The sequence below is a fragment of the Microcebus murinus genome, chromosome 29 (genome assembly GCF_040939455.1).
Source record: "Microcebus murinus isolate Inina chromosome 29, M.murinus_Inina_mat1.0, whole genome shotgun sequence".
Classification (NCBI taxonomy): Eukaryota; Metazoa; Chordata; class Mammalia; order Primates; family Cheirogaleidae; genus Microcebus; species Microcebus murinus.
This window is the reverse complement of record NC_134132.1, coordinates 15175282-15197363: the sequence shown is the minus strand read 5'-3', so window position 1 is coordinate 15197363 and position 22082 is coordinate 15175282. Positions and strand designations below refer to the sequence as shown.

The following is a 22082-nucleotide window of genomic DNA, read 5'->3' as shown; positions in this document are numbered from 1 at the left end:
AGATTATTGTGTAGGCATCTTAAGTTTTCTCATTTAATTGGTTAGTACTTGCATTCAACAGTGAAGTACTAGTTAAGGGTATGTAACAATAAAATATATGCTGTTTCCACTATAGTTCAGGTATTTTGTATTCAATTAAAATGATAATAGCTAATTAATGATAAAATGATAAATAAATGATATTTAGTTAAAATGATAAAATGATAATACTAATATATATATTAGTAATATGTATATATATTGTTAGTAGTAAATGTATATATATTAGTAATATATACATACACGTATGCAGTACTTTACACTAGAAACTTCACGTAAAACGGTACCTCTTCAAATCGTGGGGAAACAATATTCTTTTTTGAGTATATCGTGTAAATGACAAAAAAAAAATGTATGAGGCATTTCTTAACTAACTGAAATAATATAAGGCCTAAAATTTCGTGGGGTAATTTTTTTATTTTTCAAGTTGGAGGTTTCTTTGTGGTTATTTTCTTGGGTTTCTACTTTTCTGTTTTTATTAGTAGCGGCATTATATGGAAACAGTACCTTTACAGTTAAGTAGGAAATCCATCTGCTCCTCTTTATTTTGCATTTGAAGTTATAATAATCTGTGTCATCAGTTAATTAGTTTCAAGGAGAGTCAGTCTTGGTGACACTAAACTTTCTGAAAGTAGCCTTCATTTCCTGTGCCAGATTTTTTTTTTTTTTTTTTTGAGACAGAATCTCGTTCTGTTGCCCGGGCTAGAGTGAGTGCCGCGGAGTCAGCCTCGCTCACAGCAACCTCCAACTCCTGGGCTCAAGCGATCCTCCTGCCTCAGCCTCCCGAGTAGCTGGGACTACAGGCATGCGCCACCACGCCCGGCTCATTTTTTCTATATCTTTTTAGTTGCCCAATTAATTTCTTTCTATTTTTGGTAGAGACGGAGTCTCGCTCTTGCTCAGGCTGGTCTCGAACTCCTGACCTTCAGCGATCCTCCCGCCTCGGCCTCCCAGAGTGCTGGGATGACAGGCATGAGCCACCGCTGCGCCCGGCCTGTGCCAGGTTTTTAAAAAGGGCTTTCTTGTATGAGCACTACTGTCTCTAATTTTATTGTTTTAAAGACAATGCTATTAATTATCCACAGCTATACTCATAAATTGATTAAAAACACAATAGGAGTTTGCCCTCCGACTCCTTAAAAAATATATATATATAGAGGCTGATATTTCCTTTTTTTCTCTCTCTCTCTTATGTCTATGAGAATGGGAAGCCCCGATCTGATATAACGTATAAACGTATTCTTAGAAAGAATTCTAGATTTTCACAGCTAACAGATCACGTCTCACTGTTAAACGATAAATCTGAGCTGTCATTTAAAACAGTCGCTTTGGTGTGCACTGAAGAAGATAACTTGCCCACGCGTGTGCCAACTGCTTTTCTCTGTAGGACGAGAGCTTGGCCCGCCAGCTGGTGGAGCTTGGCTACCGGGGCACCGGCGAGATCGTGACGAGGGAAGATTTCGAGGCGAGGAAGGCCGCCATCGAGGTTGCAAGACTGGCGGAGAGAACCCAGAAAAAGTAAGTGTCCGAGCTCCAGATCGAGATTTTATGTCGCGTTCTGGATTGCCCGGAAATTCCAATTTTGGTGGCATCGTAGCAAAAGATCGAAAGCCACCCTATAAAAAAGACACCTGCACTCATAGGATGTTTATAGCAGCACAGTTCACAGTCGCAAAGCTGTGGAAACCACCCAGGTGCCCGTCAGTGCACGAGTGGATTAATAAAACGTGGTCTGTGTACACCACGGAGCACTACTCAGCTCTGAGAAACACGGTGACCCAGCACCTCTTGTGTTTTCCTGGCTGGAGCTGGAGCCCATCCTACTAAGCGAAGTGTCCCGAGAATGAAAACACAAGCACCACGTGCGCTCACCAGCAAACTGGTGTTGACGGATCAGCACCTAAGTGGACACACAGGAGTGACGTCTATCGGGTGTCGGGCAGGTGGGAGGGGAGGAGGGGACGGGTGTAGACAGACACGACAAGTGAGACGTGCACCGTCTGGGGGATGGGCACGCTTGAGGCTCTGACTTAAGTGAGGAGGGGGCCACGGGCAATATACGTAACCTTAACACTTGTACCCCCATAATATGCTAAAATGAAAATATATATATATATATATAATTTTTATATATGAATTTACCTGCTGGAGCAGGTAAAGCTTGGAACATCTCAAGGATGTGTTCTGCAGATTTGGAACTGGAGCAACTGTGGTATATGCTCGTAAGAATGCCTCACATGACTCTGAGCTACTGATTTCAGAAATATAAATACCAAAATATGGCCATCCTGCCAATATAAAGTCTTGTAAAAAAAAAGTAATAACGTTATTGGTTTTGTACATTTATATACTAAAAACATGAGTGATTTTTGCCATAGAACTCTCTGTGCTTTGGAGGCCTGTACGTCTTTGACATCATTTACGTGCTGACGTTTTTCTAAGCGTCGATTGGTTCGACTTTATGAATAATCACTGCCTTGAATGATTTGACAATAGACTGATCCGAGTATATTTTGTGTATGATGTAAGGAGTGATTAGTAATAATATTTTAGCTATCAATTGCTGATAGGTGCCAGGCACGGGGGTTCACTTTACATGTGTTTTTTGTTTTTTTTTTGAGACAGAGTCTCACTCTGCTGCCCAGGCTAGAGTGAGTGCCGTGGCGTCAGCCTCGCTCACAGCAACCTCCAACTCCTGGGCTCAAGCGATCCTCCTGCCTCAGCCTCCCGAGTAACTGGGACTATAGGCGTGCACTGCCACCATGTCCAGCTAATTTTTTCTATGTATTTTTAGTTGTCCAATTAATTTCTTTCTATGTTTAGTAGAGACGGGGTCTTGCTCTTGCTCAGGCTGGTCTCGAACTCCTGAGCTCAAATGATCCTCCTGCTTCGGCCTCCCAGAGAGCTGGGATTACAGGCGTGAGCCACCGCAGCTGGGCCCACTTTACATATTTTAACTTGTTTAGTGTTAACAACCACCTTGGTGGATATAAGTACTGTTACCTCCATTTCACAAACGGAGTACGTCAAGTTTATATAACCAGTAGGAGGCAGAAGCAGGATGAAAACTCAGTCTGGTGTCAGAGCCTGGATTTTTTAACAATATTCTCTTGCCTCATGTAATAAGATACGCTATTACATGCTATATGTCTAGAACAGGCGTCCTCAAACTACGGCCCATGGGCCACATGCTGGTGTTTTTGCCCTTTTTTTTTTTTACTTCAAAATAAGATATGTGCAGTGTGCATAGGAATTTGTTCATAGTTTTTTTTTTTTTTTTTTAACTATAGTCCAGCCCTCTAACGGTCTGAGGGACAGTGAACTGCCCCCTGTTTAAAAAGTTTGAGGGCCCCTGGTCTAGAATACAGCCTATTCCATGTATTCCCAATCATGTAAGTCACATGACAGATCCAGTGTTAAAGGTAAAATTGTAAGCACTGCCTGACAATATTGGGTTTGGAAAAGATGTTACGAAATGCAGGTTTGTCTTAATCAGGATCTAAGTACCCCGTTTAATTCACTCCAAATAGCTCAGATTGGCGGCGGAGCTTTTCGATGACTAAACGTTCGTGTCCTCAATGTGTTTACTTTAACGCAATATTAAAGCAGTCTTGAAAGGGTACAGGTGTGTTTGGGTTAGCTTTTCTCTCTTTAAGTAGTGAATTTGTGACATTCACGAAAAATGTTTTTGCACCTGGATTTGGAAAGCGATAACAAAACTTTCTCAGCCTAAGAATACATTGGTACTCCTACTTTAGAATTCTTTTTCCGTGGTTTTAAAATATTTTAATTCTAAATAGTTTGGGGAAGGCCCCACGGCAATAAACAAATAAAATCTGTTTACATAGGTGCTACAAAACCTTTCCTTTTCATAGAGATTTTTGTTCTTTGCAACAAGTTAATAATCTTCAAGCAAAGGGGTTACAGTATAAGAAATAAAAAATAAACTTTTTTTTTTTTGTGGATTCCAAGGCTGTTTGTTATCTATAGGTTTAAAATGATTCTGCTGTTTTGAATCTTTCTTTGTTTGTTTGTTTTTCCATGGCCCTACCTGATAGTTCCGATTTTGTTCCTTTCTTCTCCTTCTTTTATTATTTAGTTATATCTAAGTACATCTTCTTTTATTACTGAGTAAACCATTAACAAGCATACACTCACACACAAACACACAACTTCCCTCCCGCAAATTACACATACTTTGTTTTACACAAAGTGTTTCGCTAGGCAAAACATCTAAGAGTAAGAAAATTAATACTATTTAGTATTTTCATCCCGAAATATATATTTAAAAAATGAGCCAGGCGTGGTGGCGCGTGCCTGTAGTCCCAGCTGCTCGGGAGGCTGAGGCAGGAGGATCGCTTGAGCCCAGGAGTTGGAGCGAGGCTGATGCCACGGCACTCTATCCCGGGCAAGAGAGTGAGACTTTGTCTCAAAAAAAAAAGAAAGAATATTACACAGGTACAAATGTTTAGGTTACCTATATTGCCTTTGCCCCACCCAAGTCTGAGCTTCAAGCGTGCCCATCCCCCAGACGGTGCACGTCTCACTCGTCGTGTCTGTCTACACCCGTCCCCTCCTCCCCTCCCACCTGCCCGACACCCGACAGATGTCACTCCTGTGTGTCCACTTAGGTGCTGATCCGTCAACACCAGTTTGCTGGTGAGCGCACGTGGTGCTTGTGTTTCCATTCTTGGGACGCTTCCCTTAGTAGGATGGGCTCCAGCTCCAGCCAGGAAAACACGAGAGGTGCTGGACTATTTATTGTTAATTCCCGATAGACACTAGTGTGGCAAGCTGAATAACAGACCATCCTACCACTACCTTGTTCGTCCTACACATAGCAACCGGCACCCTCAAGCCACGCATCGAAAAGTCATTTATTCAACTAGCACAGGGCAATCTAATGTTTGCCAGGCACTGGGACTGACTCTGATGAGCCGGCGGTGAGCAAGGATGACAGACACGTGCTCAGGTGGAGCTTACCTGTAACTGAGGAGGAAGAAGGCATTTGCATGTGTCAATCAACACCAACAGAAATGCGTTAGGGAGCAAGACCTCAGGGGAAAGTGAAACAGCTACGTTGTAGCAAGCGACTGGGTGGCTGGCTTAGGCGGACGGTCTTTGGACGACTCTACCGAGAGCTGACATCCGGACCGAGATCACAAGAAGGAGCCAGCCGTCCACGGATGGGTCCGGGAAGAAGAGCTTCCCAGGTGTAGAAAGAAAAAAGAACAGCCAGTGCGAAGAGTCTACGAATGGAGCAATCTTCAGGTTGAGAAAGGAAGAAAACCATTCCCACCTCGGCCTCCCAGAGTGCTGGGATGACAGGCCTGAGCCATCGTGCCCGGCCCGTATTTGTATTTCTTATCCTGTTCTGCCTTACGCACGGTCTTAACAGAGTCTCATTTCTTTCAGAAAACTGAAAGAAAATACTAAATAGTATTAATTGCAAGATTATAGAAATATAATTGATTTTTATATATTGATCTCAATATGCCAACATCTCAATGTCATCTCAAATAGAGATAGTCTTACTTCTTAATAATACTTTTTTTTTTTTTTTTTTTGAGACAGAGTCTCACTTTGTTGCCCGGGCTAGAGTGAGTGCCGTGGCGTCAGCCTCGCTCACAGCAACCTCCAACTCCTGGGCTCAGGTGATCCTCCTTCCTCAGCCTCCTCCCGAGTAGCTGGGACTACAGGCATGCGCCACCATGCCTGGCTAATTTTTTTTTTCTATGTATTTTTAGTTGGCCAATTAATTTCTTTCTATTTTTAGTAGAGACGGGGTCTCGCTCTTGCTCAGGCTGGTCTCGAGCTCCTGACCTTGAGCGATCCTCCCGCCTCGGCCTCCCAGAGTGCTAGGATTGATTACAAGCGTGAGCCACCGCGCCGGGCCCTGCTTGTACCTTTTGACTTTTGTGATTGCTGCTGGTGTGAACATCATTAAAACGTACCGGGACTCATCATTTTCCACAAACCTATGGGATACATTTTTCTATACATTTTCACCTTTTGTTTTGTTGTTGCCGTTCCTTGTCTGTCAAATGCTTCTTACACTGCTTGTTAGATTATATCATTCTTGGATTAGCAGAAAATGGATTTCTACGTAGATATAATGAAGAAAACGTGTTTCTTACATGCCACCAAGATGTAAATATTGATGGTTATGTGGAGGATTGCAAGAATTTCGGTTTTGTTTTCACAGCTTTTCCAGTTTAGCTTTTTATAGAAGGCAGAGAGAGAGAGAGAGGCAATGTTCTCTGAAGCAGTGAGTGAGCTTCCAAATTTTGTCTCCTAGTGACAGGCATTATCTGAAGCACCTGAAATCTGCTCTGAGCCTTGTGGAAAGGCGATAGACACGATGGCACACAGGGTCACAGAGCAGAGGGGCTCGGAACGGGCGCGATGTTTTTGGGCGAAAGGGCAGGCGCACCGCTTGGAATGTCTTATCAGGAGAGGGACGCAGAAGTGAAATGCAATCCTTCTGCTTTGTTTTGGCAATTTTTTTTTTTCCTGTGCTCACTTTTGGCCTTTGCACTTGGCAAGAACAAGGGGGTGGGGGGCCCTGGAGCAGGTCCAGAGGAGGCCAGCAGAAGGGATGTGAGGAGTGGACGACCAGATCCTGAGGGAGGGCTCGGCGGGATCAGGGCTGTTTAGCTTGGAGAAGGGAAGGCTAAAAGGGGGCGACTCCACTGTCTTCAAGTATTTGAAAGGTTCTCACACGGCAGATGCAGAACAGATGTCTTCTCACTTTCACAGGAGGCCAGATAAAAAGGGAATACTTTCACATTGCAGCAAGAGAAAAGTTTTGTTCAAGTCGGTGGTCGGCCGTGAAGATGGACACGAGTACAGAGAAGGGGTCGAACGCCGAAACGGGCAACCCAAGGAAGATGGGGAAGTTTAATCCGTGGAGCTCTTTAAAAATGGGAATAGACAGTGCCTTCCTCCCCGTATCTCCTCCTGAGACTCCTCCAGCTCTGAGATTCTGCGCGTGCTGATTTCACTCTCCTGGCGTTACCTGGGAAAAAGTCTGTCAGGAGCGTTTATTCCAAGGGTAGAAGGTGGAATTTAGCAGAGGCCGAGATCAAAGGGCTGCTGGGTGTTTCCATGGGCATCTTTGATCTCCTCCTAAACCAAACGGGTCTTGCTGACTGGACCCTGGATGGAGGAATAAGGGTTTCTTACCTGTCCAGGTGTTGAACTGTAATATACGTGGCCTCTTTCTCCGGACTTTCTGGATCCGCAATGGTACCATGTTTCCCCGAAAATAAGACAGGGTCTTCTATTTGTTGTTCCTCAAGAAGGCACTCTAGGGCTGATTTTCAGGGGATGTGTGATTTTTTTTTAAGTGCGGTACAACCATCTACACTGATTCAAACACAGTGAAGTCGTCTTCTTCTGGAACATCATCCTCACTCTCCAGACCCCGAATCCCATCCTGAATGTCTTGCGACTCTGTTTCCTTTAGAGCCACCGGCCCCGATCTCTCCTGTGGAGCACTAGAGCTCTCACGGGGCGGATGAGAAGGGCTGCTCGTGTTCTTTCCCGCTCCGCGACGACACACATGGGTTGTGCAGGTGCCTGTGCAGCCACGCCCATCACTAGGGCTGATTTTCATAGCCACGCCCATCACCAAGGCTGATTTTCATAGCCACGCCCATCACTAGGGCTGATTTTCATAGCCACGCCCACCACCAAAGGCTGATTTTCATGGCCACGCCCACCACCAGGGCTGATTTTCATAGCCACGCCCATCACTAGGACTGATTTTTCCATAGCCACGCCCACTACTAGGGCTGATTTTCGGGGTAGGGCTTCTATTGAGCCCATGCTTGGACATCCTGCTGGGGCTTGTTTTATGGGTAAGGCTTATTTTCGGGGAAATACGGTAACTTAGGAAACTGTAACAGCCGATGTCATACTGGAGATCAAGCGTTGCATTCAGTTATCTCGCTTCATCCCAGGGGGGTTATTTATTTCTCCTCTCACAGACAGGCAAACTGAGATTACGGGTAATTTAATCATTAGCTTAAGGTCCTTTAACACCAGGGCAATGCAGAATTCAAACCTTGGCCTGCTTGTTACTTTTTTTCTATCCTAGGGAGAAGCTGTGTATGTCTACAAGCATCCTCCACGGATACTGGCAGCTCTTGTTTTGTTTTTTAAATATCAAGAATTAGGTTGTCTCCAAAAGCAGTCATCCGCTTTAGGAGAACCTGAAGAAATATGTGTTGAATGAATGAGGGCCAAGACTTAGGTCTGGGGTGAAACTCAGTGATATTTTATGATATGTGTCATAATTAAATTGCCCCTCTCCACCAAAGCAGCGTTGCCTATAACCAAGGATGCTTATTTCCTCTGACTATTGGACCCATAATTATGGTAATTGAATGGTGCCCTCTTAAATCACAGAAGCTTCGCCATTCAAATAAGCTTTGGAGTTTGAGCATCTAGACTTCCAATAGCCTACGAGCAACATGAGCTATCGAAAACTTCCACAGCAAACTGAAACCCAAAATAATAATAGACTACAACTCTTTTAGAGGAAATTTAAGAAAGTAACGATTTGTATGTACTAAATTCACTAATTTTTAACTGCCCTTAATCATTTTTTTTTTAATTTTATCACTTCCTAAGGTTTGTTTAGAGTTAACTTAATCTGAGTCTTTGTAGTTCAGGTAAGAAAAGCTAGTACTTCTTGGAAAAAATCTAGGTGGATGAAAGGAATATAAACAACCTAAACTTTTAATTAAGAAATTAGCAGTTTGCATGCCATGGTATTTATCTCTTTTTTTTGTTTTAAGAAATATTGTACCTTTCTCATTTATTTATTTAATAAACAGCTTTTGAGAACCTGAAGATACATATCATGCAGTATTTTTTTTTTTTTCTTTGAGACACAGTCTCACTCTGTTGCCCAGGCTAGAGTGAGTGCCGTGGCGTCAGCCTTGCTCACAGCAACCTCAAACTCCTGGGCTCAAGAGATCCTCCTGCCTCAGCCTCCTCCTGAGTAGCTGAGACTACAGGCATGTGCCACCATTCCTGGCTAATTTTTTTGTATATATATTTTTAGTTGGTCAATTAATTTCTTTATATTTTTAGTAGAGACGCGGAGGGGGGGGAGGTCTCGCTCAGGCTGGTTTCAAACTCCTGACCTCAAACAATCCGCCCACCTTGGCCTCCCAGAGTGCTAGGATGACAGGCGTGAGCCACCGTGCCCGGCCTTAGTTTTGTTTTTTGATAACAACAGGCAGATAATAGCAAAACACCAAACTAACTCCCCTCAAGAGAAAAACAACAACGACAAAAAAACCAACACAATAAAGTAACAACTACCAAAAATGCAAAACCCTAAAAATGAATACTGACCCCCCCCAAACCCAAACCTACTGACAAATGTTCTCATGATGGACGTACTTATTGGTCACGCTTGGCGTATTTATCATATACGACATCTTAAACGAGCACTGCTAACTACTTAACAGACTTTGGCTGCAGAAATCTTCTGGTGGCAGTCATTGCATGCAGCCGTAAAAAGAGCCCGTGCTAAATGCCAGCAGATGAGCTGGGTGGCGACAACTTTAGGCTACTTTGCTCAGCAGGGAAAAGACTCCATGCAGGGAAGGAGAACTTGCTTTCAAATCTCTTAATTTTTCAGTGTAAAACAGTGCCATGAGGGTTAGCCGTGCCTGATGAGCACATTTAAGCTGAGGGTGCATTAACGTGAAAATAAGGCAGACCGGCTTTACAGAGACGACTTATTTTTTAAGCTTAGCATTCGGCCCCCGCGGAGCGACTGCCAGTGTTTCTGTAGCTGTTACAGGAGCCCGTGCCTCCTTTAGCCACGCACCTGTGTTTACCTTGAGGCCTTGGCAGCCCTGACCCCCCCCCCCCGCCCGCCTTCACTCCTGGCTTGCTTTCTTTGGGTTTGCTTCCAGCCAGGGCCAAGCCCTTGCACCAGCCAGCGCGGTTAGCCTGTTGATTCAGGAGCCCCGAGCTTGGAATGCAACAGGAATCAGTTTTGCAGGGTCTCCCTGACTTTGGAAGGCTGCGGCAGACATTTCCTGGGATCCCCAAACTAGAATCGAAAATGTCTCATTGCAACAGATATTTCCTGGGATCCCCAAACTACAATCGAAAATGTCTCATTACAACAGACATTTCCTGGGATCCCCAAACTAGAATCGAAAATGTCTCGCTACAACAGACATTTCCTGGGATCCCCAAACTAGAATTTACAATGTCTCGTTGCAACAGATATTTCCTGGGATCCCCAAACTACAATCGAAAATGTCTCATTGCAACAGATATTTCCTGTGATCCCCAAACTAGAATCTACAATGTCTCATTGCAACAGATATTTCCTGTGATCCCCAAACTAGAATCTACAATGTCTCATTGCAACAGATATTTCCTGGGATCCCCAAGCTAGAATCTACAATGTCTCATTGCAACAGATATTTCCTGTGATCCCCAAACTAGAATCTACAATGTCTCATTGCAACAGATATTTCCTGGGATCCCCAAGCTAGAATCTACAATGTCTCATTGCAGCAGACATGTCCTGCGATGCCCAAACTAGAATCAACAATGTCTCCCAAACACTGCTGAACTTTCAAAAGGGGAGTACCAAGGGGGAGTTATTTTCATGTCACTTTCTGCTTTTAGACAGACTTAGGATGTTTTTTGCCCCCCCCATTTCTGTCTCTTGCAAAATAGGGATCACGGATTTAAATTAGTGTGCTATTTAGGAGAGAGCAAAGGGGGTCGGGGAGTCATGGCGTTTTGAGGCCTCCTAGGTTCCAGGTGTGACACATTAAAGGAAAAGATGTAGGCCGGGCGCGGTGGCTCACGCCTGTCATCCCAGCACTCTGGGAGGCCGAGGCAGGAGGATCGCTCAAGGTGAGGAGTTCAAGACCAGCTTGAGCAAGAACGAGACCCCATCTCTACTATAAATAGAAAGAAATTAATCGGCCAACTAAAATATATAGAAAAAATTAGCCGGGCGTGGTGGCGCACGCCTGTAGTCCCAGCTACTCGGGAGGAGGCTGAGGCAGGAGGATCGCTTGAGCCCAGGAGTTGGAGGTTGCTGTGAGCAAGGCTGATGCCATGGCACTCACTCTAGCCCCGACAACAGAACGAGACTGTCTCAAAAAAAAAAAATAACAATAATATGAGACAGGTCTAAATGTTTAAAGTGACTCCTGACTCATAGGTATGCTACATTAATTAGACCGATACACCTAGTGTTGAGTATGGCAATTCAAGATGATAGCAGATGTTTTTAAAAGATAAGAGTTCTAGAAAAATGATCGGAGGGATATAAACTGTGAATTATATATATATAATATATATATATACAAAAAAAAGGACTTTGGCCTGTATAGTCTCACAAAGCAAAAAATAAGAGACGACATAACAACTTTACAATGCCAGGCACGTATCTTAGTGAATGTTTACTGCGTTGAGTTGGGTTATGTCGAAGCTGAGGTTAAGACTGCCCGTTTATCACAGCGTCTATTGAAAAAATTAAAAAAAGAAAGAATGATGCCCAGGGAGCTTCAAGTACAAAAAGTATGGATTGAAGATTTTGAAGAGAAATTATTTAATAATTAGAAACTTTGATAAATTTACAAGGAAAATGTGGAGGCATCTTTTCTTGATCCCAAGGCTTTTAAAATATTTTCTGCATGTAGTTAATAGCTTTTATGGGATATAAGGGCTCCATAGTCAGATATTATAACTTTGAAAAATACACTGTCATCCCAGCACTCTGGGAGGCCGAGGGAGGCGGATTGCTTGAGAGTTCGAAACCAGCCTGAGCAAGAGCGAGACCCCGTCTCTACTAAAAATAGAAAGAAATTAATTGGGCAAATAAAAATATATGTAGAAAAAATGAGCCGGGCGTGGTGGCGCATGCCTGTAGTCCCAGCTACTCAGGAGGGAGGCTGAGGCAGGAGGATTGCTTGAGCCCAGGAGTTGGAGGTTGCTGTGAGCGAGGCTGACGCCACGGCACTCACTCTAGCCTGGGCGACAGAGTGAGAATCTGTCTCAAAAAAAAAAGAAAAAGAAAAAGAATAAAAAAGAAAAATACAAACTTAAAGAACATCAAAATGATTTCATTAGTGAAATATGCTAACATGAACAAGGAAATCAGGTAAAATGTACTATAATACACTGGAAGAAAACAACCAATATTTTGATCATTCATTTGTCTCCAACTGTTAGGTGAGATTAGGACACATTTCCGGTCAAAAGTACCAGCATCTACAACAGATATATATATATATGTCTCAAAGTAACAAATAGTTCGTAACAAAGTAACGAACTATTTGTTAGGAAAACCCGTCTATTTCACAGGATAAAGAACGTTGTAAAGATCCACCAATTGAACCACTTCAAACTAGATAGTTTGATTTCAAGTAACCATGGGGAACGCTTATCGCAACGTTACGGAGAGCTAAGTCACTTTAGTACAATACGCTTGTTTACTTTTAAAAAGTTAGCCTAAATCTTGGAATTTTAGACAGAAAAAAAGCATTCTTTATATTGGTCCTGAATTAAGCGGACACCTGGAACATCAACACATTTTGGGAGGCCTTACGAGACCAAGTGACAAAAAGCTCACAGCCTATTACCATAAAGCTAAAACATATGTTCCGATTTAAACAAGCCAAGTATCTGCTAATGGTGGTATCCAGGTTTTTCCTTTTAATAGTTACGCACAGCTGTAGCAATTTAACGTGGGGCCCTGAGCAAGACCTAGCTAATACATTCTTTTCCTTACGTACCGGGGCATTTTCCTCAAAACACATGAATGCAAAACTTTTAACTGTGTTCTTTCTTCAAAATTTATCAGCAATCCCACGACTGGGCATCTTTTCCCAAAAGAACGAAAGTCACTCTATGAAAAAGACACCTGCACTCGAATGTTTACAGCAGCACAATTCACAATTGCAAAGATATGGAAACAACCCAAGTGCCCATCCATGCATGAGTGGATTAATAAAACGTGGTCTGTGCACACCACGGAGCACTACTCAGCTCTGAGAAACAGCGGTGACCCAGCACCTCTTGTGTCTTCCTGGCTGGAGCTGGAGCCCATCCTACTAAGGGAAGTGTCCCGAGAATGGAAACACAAGCACCACGTGTGCTCACCAGCAAACTGGTGTTGGCGGATCAGCACCTAAGTGGACACACAGGAGTGACATCTGTCGGGTGTCGGGCAGGTGGGAGGGGAGGAGGGGACGGTTGTAGACAGACACGACGAGTGAGACGTGCACCGTCTGGGGGATGGGCACGCTTGAAGCTCTGACTTTTTGGGGGGAGGGGGGCAAGGGCAAAATACGTGACCTTAACACTTGTACCCCCATCATATGCTGAAATAAATAAAATTAATTTAAAAAAATGAAATTAAGGTAATTTAATTTAAAAAATTAAATCAAGGTAATTCTGCTTTATGGGACAGAAATTATCCTCGTGAATGCTTTGTTACGGATTGCACAGTACTCTGAGGATTGTTTTTGCAAAGGAGTCTAACTGGAAATTGTGACAGTGTTGCCGGTCGTTGGTTATCGCGTCAAAAGGTAAACTGAGGCACAGTGAAAACGTAGAGTTTATTTGAGCAAACAGTGATGCATGAGTCAGGCAGCTCCACAGCAGAAGTGGCTCAGGGACTCCACCAAGAGCACACAGGGGGGAGGAGGGTTTTATAGGACGAACAAGGAAGTGGAGCGAAGAAAATATTTGTTTTGTTACAGTTACACAGTTCGCTTATTTGCTCTATGCTGTTGGAAAGTCTCTAGTTATATAACTGCAAGTTACTTGGTTGCTTCTGACCGGTGGAGCTTAAATTCTGTTTTTTTCTCGAATGCAAGTATTTTGCAGGAAATTGCCAAGTCTTGCCTAGGTCTGCAATTTAAGCAAAGTTAAGGTTATGTTCAAGGCCGAACCTGCGGTGTTGTCTGCTCAGGGGTATTTTTTAGGCCTAGTCTGCATGTTAACTTAACACTTGGAAAAACTGTTCTAGAAGGTGACATCCCCAGGATACTGTATCTCTATCAAAATTGAATTTTCCAATGACCGTATACGTTGAAAAATTTCTGAAGTTCTGGTTCTGCATTTGTTCCGATCATTTACAGTTCAGCCCAATTTAGAAAGAATTTGCAATGTAAAAATATGCTCACCCATAAACAATTTTAAAAAAAAAATATTCTGTATTAATTTAACTTATAAATCATCTAAACAATTAAGTGCTATTGTTGAAGATTACTGATGTCCCCAAAGGTATTTATTATTCCTGGAAAAATGTCGAAAAGCCCAACTAACATATTTTTGTGCCATTCGTCTCTTTAAGCCATTTAAGGAGAAATGGCAGGTTCTAAGACAATAATAGCTGGGAAAGCATGGCCATAGACATTTGTTTTCTTTTCTTTTCTTTTCTTTTTTTTTTTTTGAGGCAGAGTCTCACTCTGTCGCCCGGGCTAGAGTGAGTGCCGTGGCGTCAGCCTCGCTCACAGCAACCTCCAACTCCTGGGCTCAAGCGATCCTCCTGCCTCAGCCTCCCAAGTAGCTGGGACTACAGGCACGCGCCACCATGCCCGGCTGATTTACATGTTTCTTTTTTTAGTTGGCCAATTAATTTCTATTTTTGGTAGAGACAGGGTCTCGCTCTTGCTCAGGCTGGTTTCAAACTCCTGACCTCGAGCGATCCTCCCGCCTCAGCCTCCCAGAGTGCTAGGATGACAGGCGTGAGCCACCGCACCCAGGTGACCATAAGCATTTCTAAGAAGAGGCAAGTCTTTGTTGAAAAAAAAACAGTACCAGGAGAGGCAGCCAGCAGATGCTCTGTGGATTTTAGGTCTTACCAGTGAGGACAAATAGGGCAGACGAGGCTGCCAGTCCTTTATTGAAAGTGAGGGTGCTGTTCTGAAGTTCATAGCTAGTTGTCTCTGGAGAATTTCCATGTGCCACAAAAACAAAATAATATTCTAAAATTATCAACCACACACCACCATTAAAACGCCCCTAAAACTCATAGCAAATAACATAAAAATTTAAAATTTATTTATATTAGCGAGTTATTGATTTTTTAAAAATTCACCGGATTAAAACTCATTGCCAGACGTTGTACTCAGCTTAGCCAAAGGGATATTTTTAAACTCTGTCGAAAGACGAAATTCATCCATTTTACTGGCTTTTCGAAGCACACATGAAGTCATTTTGTTAGCGTGGAGTTTTTTTTTTTTTTTTTTTTTTTTTTGAGAAAACTTGGATTGTTGACTGTAGCCACTAAATGCTGATAAAATTTTAAACGTTAGGCCGGGCGCTGTGGCTCACGCCTGTAATCCTAGCTCTTGGGAGGCCGAGGCGGGCGGATTGCTCAAGGTCAGGAGTTCAAAACCAGCCTGAGCAAGAGCGAGACCCCGTCTCTACTATAAATAGAAAGAAACTAATTGGCCAACTGATATATATATAAAAAATTAGCCGGGCATGGTGGCACATGCCTGTAGTCCCAGCTACTCGGGAGGCTGAGGCAGGAGGATCGCTTGAGCCCAGGAGTTTGAGGTTGCTGTGAGCGAGGCTGACACCACGGCACTCACTCTAGCCTGGACAACAAAGCGAGACTCTGTCTCAAAAAAAAAAAAAAAAAAATTTTAAACGTGGAAGGGAGGTCGGAGACCTCGTTCTTATTTCCTCATTTTACAGATTGAGGAAACCAGGCATGACCACGAGGGCTTAAAAGTGACTAGTTTAAAAACTACATGCTAGTCAGTGGCGGAACCGGGCTAAAACTCAGGTGTGTCGCTACTTCTAAACCTGGAAATGGAATATATTAATATATTTGAACTACTATACCTATTTATTGTCACGAGTTAATATAGGATGGCAGTGGTGCTACCATGGATTTTTATTCTGCCCATGTGTGAGGCTGACTTATATTTAAATATATAGTTAATAAAATAATAATAAAATTTATAAATAATAAATAATATATATTTTAATGTATTTGGCCTTGTACATGGCTAACACTCAACATCCAACATTGAATTTAGAAAGCCCATTTCAAGAACAGGAGAATCCTTTTGTGTCTTGGTATACATGTTATTTGAAAATATGAGCATGCACATGTTTTGAGTGATTCTACGAGAAAGGAATTACTATCTAAAGCTGGACGGTAATGAAAGAAGTGGAGGAGAACAAAAATCTTGTAAAATGGCTCTATAACTGCACAGGTGGCAACTCTATCAGGGGATATAGAATTTAAAGAGAGATTTTATTGTGCTTGAAATTCTTTTACCAGAAGTGTGTCCTAGATCAATAAGAAAATACACATGACACTCTCTGCAGTAACGTCAGTACTACCGTGTTTCCCCGAAAATAAAACCTACCCACAAAACTAGCCCCAGCAGGATGTCTAAGCATGTGCACAATAGAAGACCTCCCCAGCCCTACCCCGAAAATCAGCCCTAGTGATGGGCGTGGCTATGAAAATCAGCCCTAGTGGTGGGCGTGGCTATGAAAATCAGCCCCAGTGATGGGCGTGGCTATGAAAATCAGCCCTAGTGGTGGGCGTGGCTATGAAAATCAGCCCTAGTGGTGGGCGTGGTTATGAAAACCAGCCCCAGTGGTGGGCGTGGCTATGAAAATCAGCCCTGGTGATGGGCGTGGCTATGAAAATCAGCCCTGGTGATGGGCGTGGCTATGAAAATCAGCCCTGGTGATGGGCGTGGCTATGAAATGCAGCCCTGGTGATGGGCGTGGCTATGAAAATCAGCCCTAGGTACGGGCATGGCTGCGCAGCGCATCTGCACAACCCATGCGTGTCGTCCCGGAGCGGGAAAGAACACGAGCAGCCCTTCTCATCCGCCCCGTGAGAGCTCTAGTGCTCCACAGGAGAGATCGGGGCCGGTGGCTCTAAAGGAAACAGAGTCACAAGACATTCAGGATTTGGGGTCTGGAGAGTGAGGATGATGTTCCAGAAGAAGATGACTTCACTGTATTTGAATCAATGCAGATGGTTGTACTGTGCTTAAAAAATATAACATCTTCTGAAAATGAGTCCTAGGGTGTCTTCTTAAGGAAAAATAAATAGAAGACCCTGCCTTATTTTCAGGGAAACACGGTAGCTCTAATTGCCTTTTCTCCATTCTCTGCGAACAGGTTTTAGAGGATGAGAAAAATTCAGAGTGAAATTCCAAGGACTGTAGTCACATGTTAGTCTGTCATTTATTTAATAATAACATCACCTCTATAAATTATTCTTTTTGAAAATATTCAACTACTACTCAGGATTGTAACTATGTTAAGAAAGCTCTTAAGTTACCCAAGAAATGAGAACGTTTTAGCAGATAAATGCAGTAAAATATCTTGGCGTGCAGGGTCTAGGGACGGAAAGGGCAAAGTAGTACGGAACAGATGAAGGAAAACAGCCCTTCCTGGACAAAAGAAGAAGAGGTAGCGATACTGTATTGTTTTCAATATTCTAATAACATCATCTAGCATTGGAGGACTTGCTCTACCTAAGTCAGACTCCGTGCTCAGCCGACCTAATTTATCTTTATCCTCACAACAGTCTCTCGAGGTGTCATCCTTCTTTTTCCTTAGACGAAGGAAGCAATGACCCAGTAATTTCCAAACTGTGCTTAATCCAAGAGCCACTGCATGCCAAAGCTAAACTTCGAATCCACTCTCTTGCTGAACACAGTAGGTCTCGGGGATTGATAATGTCACCTCAACTTTTGGCTTTTATTTTATTTTATTTTATTTTATTTTTTATTTCAGCACACTATGGGGGTACACATTTGATAGTCACGAAAGTAAACGGACAACCTGCAGGATGGGAGAGAATGTCCGAATCGTACACATCTGATAAGGGGCTGATAAGTAGAATTCTACTTAGAACTCATGAGAATCAGCAAGAGGAAAAAAAAAAAAATCGGACAACCCTATCCGAAAAGTGGGCAAAAGATAGGAACAAGAAACGTCTCTAAAGAGCGTTTGGCTTCTAGATGCATATGGCGGTGCCTCTGTTACATTGCAACTCGGGGGCTTCAAACCGGACCAAGGTATGGAAGGAAGAACAGTCTCACCCACCTCCCCAGCCCTCAAAGAGGTCCCTGTCCTCATTCTTGCCCGCCACCTGTGACTATGTCCCGTTACCTGGCAAACGGGAATTGAGGCTGTGCGTGGAAATGGGATTGCCATCAGCTGGTGTTAAGATAGGTTGGGGGAGCCGGGACCATCCAGGTGGGTTCGGGGCAATCACGAGGACCCTTAGAAGCAGGAGAGGGAGGTGGGAGGAGAGGTTCTGGGTGTGGGGATGCAGGAAAGGCTTTGTTTGACCCACTGCCCGCCGGCTTGGAGGATGGAAGGAAGGGGGCCACGCAAACAAGGGATGCTCCGGACCCCTAGAAGAAGAAAGGCGGAGGGATGGGATCCCCCTCCTGCAGCCCTCGCCTGCAGAACTGTAAGACAATACAGCTTTGCATTGTTTTATGCCACTGCTGGTAGTGATTTATTCCAACAGAAATAGAAGACTTGCAACCACAGGTGCGATTTCAGCTCTCTCTCTCTTCCTAATGGCGTTGGCAGGGGTTGCACGGATGATATCGTATTTTAACATTTTTTGTCCTTGGATTATGGATTAAAAAAAAAACACAAAACTCTTTTCATCACTCTGTTTTTTCTTGGTGTGTACCCAGTTTATCCATGACCTTTTACAGTGTATGTTAAAACAAGACGAAAGTGTAGGTTGTAACCGGGTGAAGGAGGAGGTCTACTTTTCAAAAAAAATCTGAATGAAAAAATATTTTTAAAAAATTCCACAAGTTAATTGGTTTTTTTTAACTTTTAAAGATCATTTTTATTGTACAAAAGTTCAAATCCTTACAAAAGTGGAGAGAATAATATAATAATTTATAATAATATAAAATAATAATATAATATAATAATAATATAATTAATATATTAATTAATAACATAATAATAATATAATAATCCAGTGGCCAATATTGTTTCATCTGTCCTCCCACCCATTACCCCTTTCCTGATTATTTTGAGAGAAATCTTACATTTCATATCATTTCATCCTTAATTATTCTAGCATGTATCTCCAAGGGATAAGGACTCTTAGACGATATAACCACAATACTATTAGAATACATCCAATATCAATAATTGCTTAATATCATTCAATGAAGTGATGAAATTAAACATTTCTACAGTTTCTGTTGTTAGATGAATGAGTTTTTAAGGATTTAACCTTAAAACTTCAGTAATGACAATAAGCCCATAACCTGATTCTTTACTCAGTAGTACAATTAGATAAACAGAACATCTGTTTTTTTTTTATTGATTGCTACCTAAAGAGACAAACCCATCTCTCTGAAGTTTAATTCTTTTTTTTTTAGATGTAATTTCTAATCCACAAGTTAATTGTAATAGCCCATTTAAAAGTAGTGTTCTTAAAACTTTCCCCCCTTCTCCTCCTTTTTGTTCCCAAATACAGAACACGTACTTTTGGGAATCAGAGACTCAGACCTTTCAATTTGGGGGCTCCAGTCCCCATCCAGGATAATTCAATAGGTAGTTCACCATTTTTATGGCTGAGTAGTACTCCATGGTATACAAATACCACATTTTATTAATCCATTCATGGATTGATGGACATTTGTGAATTGTACTGCTATAAATATTCGAGTGTGGATAGATGTATTTTTTACAGGATGTCTTTTTTTCCCCTTTGGGTAAATATCCAATAGTAGGATTGCTGGATCAAATGGTAGTTCTACTTTTAGTTCTTTGAGGTATCTCCATACTACTTTCCACAGAGGTTGCACTAGTTTGCAGTCCCACCAGCAGTGTAGGAGTGTTCCTGTCTCTCCACATCCACGGCAGCATTTGTTGTTTTGGGGCTTTTTGATAAAGTCCATTCTCACTGGAGTTAAGTGATATCTCATTGTGGTTTTGATTTTCATTTCCCTGATGATTAGAGATGTTGAGCATTTTTTTCTTATGTTTGTTGGCCGTAAGTCTATCTTCTTTTGAAAAGTTTCTGTTCATGTCCTTTGCCCACTTTTTAATGGGATCGTTTGATTTTTTTTTTTTCTTGCTGATTTTCCTGAAATCTATATAGATTCTAGTTATGAGCCCTTTGTCAGATGTATAGCCTGGGAATATTTTCTCCCATTTTACACATTGTCTGTTTGCTCTAGTGATAGTTTCCTTGGCTGTGCAGAAGCTTTTTAAATTTGATCAGGTCCCATTAATTTATTTTTGTTGTTGCTGTGATTGCCTTTGGGGTCTTCTCCATAAATTCTTTGCCTAGGCCGATGTCTGTAAGAGTTTTTCCAGCATTTTCTCCTACAATTCTTAAGGCTTTATGCCTAAGGTTTAAGTCTGTTATCCACCATGAATTGATTTTTGAGAGAGATGAGAGGTGCAGATCCTGTTTCAGTCTTCTACATGTGGCTATCCAGTTTTCCCAGCACCATTTATTGAATAGTTCTTTTCCCCAGTGTGTGTTTTTGTCTGCTGTGTCAAGGATCAGTTGGCTATACGAGGGTGATTTTATATCTGGGTTCTCAGACCACTGGTCTATGTCTCTGTCCTTGCACCAGTACCATGCTGTTTTGGTTACTATAGCCTTGTAACACAGATTGAAATCTCGTAAATCGATGCCTCCCCATTTGTTCTTTTTGGTTAAGGTTGCTTTGGCTATACGGGGTCTTCTCTGGTTCCATACAATAACGTAGAATTATTTCTCTCTGGATCTGTGACAAATGATGTGAGCAAAAGTCTTTATTGTGGTTTCCACAGGAAGGGCAAAGCTAGGTAGGGTAAGCAGGTTTGGGATTGGCTAGTTTGAGTAATTTCAGCAAGCCCTGGGGTCATTAGGAGGAGGGAGGGGTTAGAGATCTGGAGTGTGAGAACTCTCTGGGAGCCCAAGAAAGGGGTTGTTTGATCCTCCTGCCTCAGCCTCCCAAGTAGCTGGGACTACAGGCATGCGCCATCGTGCCCGGGTAATTTTTTCTATATATATTTTTAGTTGGCCAATTAATTTCTTTCTATTTTTAGTAGAGACGGGGTCTCGCTCTTGCTCAGGCTGGTTTCGAACTCCTGAGCTCAAGTGATCCTCCCGCCTCGGCCTCCCAGAGTGCTAGGATGACAGGCGTGAGCCACCGTGCCCGGCCCATTTGCAATATTTTAAAATTTCTGTTGATTTCAGGTGCATGGGTAACACGTGGAGATTTAGGTACATGAATTACTTCTGCTGTTTTATTTCTGTCTCCTCTTGATAGTTTTTTTCCTTTCTTGAGGTTAAATACTGACCATTAAAAACAACGTTTCTCTGATTAAAATACCCATTCTAGAATATATCGGCAAAATGCCTTTCATAACTCTTCACTAAACCTTGCCATTTATATCTCATACTTTATTTAGAGAAAATAGCCATTTAATAGCTAGCTACCTTGAGGAATTTAGAATCCTACTTAGTTCATGGACTTTACGGTTTTTTGTTTGTTTGTTTGTTTGTTTGAATGAACGTCAGTCTCATGCATTGTTTTGTTTTGAAACAAGTTCAGATTTTACTGAACTTGGGTTGGGAGGAACCCTCAGCTAAACTTCCATTTCGTCCTCAGCCTGGTACAGTCTGGATTGAACTCCCTTTTCGACTAAAACGGCCTTGGCCGACATCACCAGTGACTCCTGCTTAATCAACCCACTGGCCTTTCAATCCTGACATTGCAACTGTTCTCTCCGAAGCACTTGACATGCTTGAGCAAAAAGCTCCCGCAAGGCCGTGGGAAAACACAAGAGAGTCACATCCCGCTAGACTTTCTCCTCTGGTGGACTTCGGTTCTCTTCTCTTTCTGACTTACCAACTTCTCCTCGGGAGAGAGCTCAATCTAAAAGCTGTTCCCCAATTTTCAACATACGGGAGCCTGCCTAATTCTATTAAAGTAGAATCCTTAAAAGTTGAAGTCTCTGTGTAGGTTGCAGTGTGTTTAATAAAATCAGGCTACACCAAAGCTGCCAGA

The 22082-nt window shown here is 42.5% G+C and overlaps 1 protein-coding gene across 1 annotated transcript in view; it reads left to right on the top strand.

The window, feature by feature from the left end:
* CFAP299 (cilia and flagella associated protein 299) overlaps nt 1–22082 on the top strand; it is a 164915-nt gene that overhangs the window by 5143 nt on the left and 137690 nt on the right. The window contains exon 2 of the mRNA XM_075998675.1: nt 1427–1557. Within this exon, the coding sequence (XP_075854790.1) occupies nt 1427–1557 (131 nt within the window). The remainder of the gene's footprint in view (nt 1–1426; nt 1558–22082) is intronic.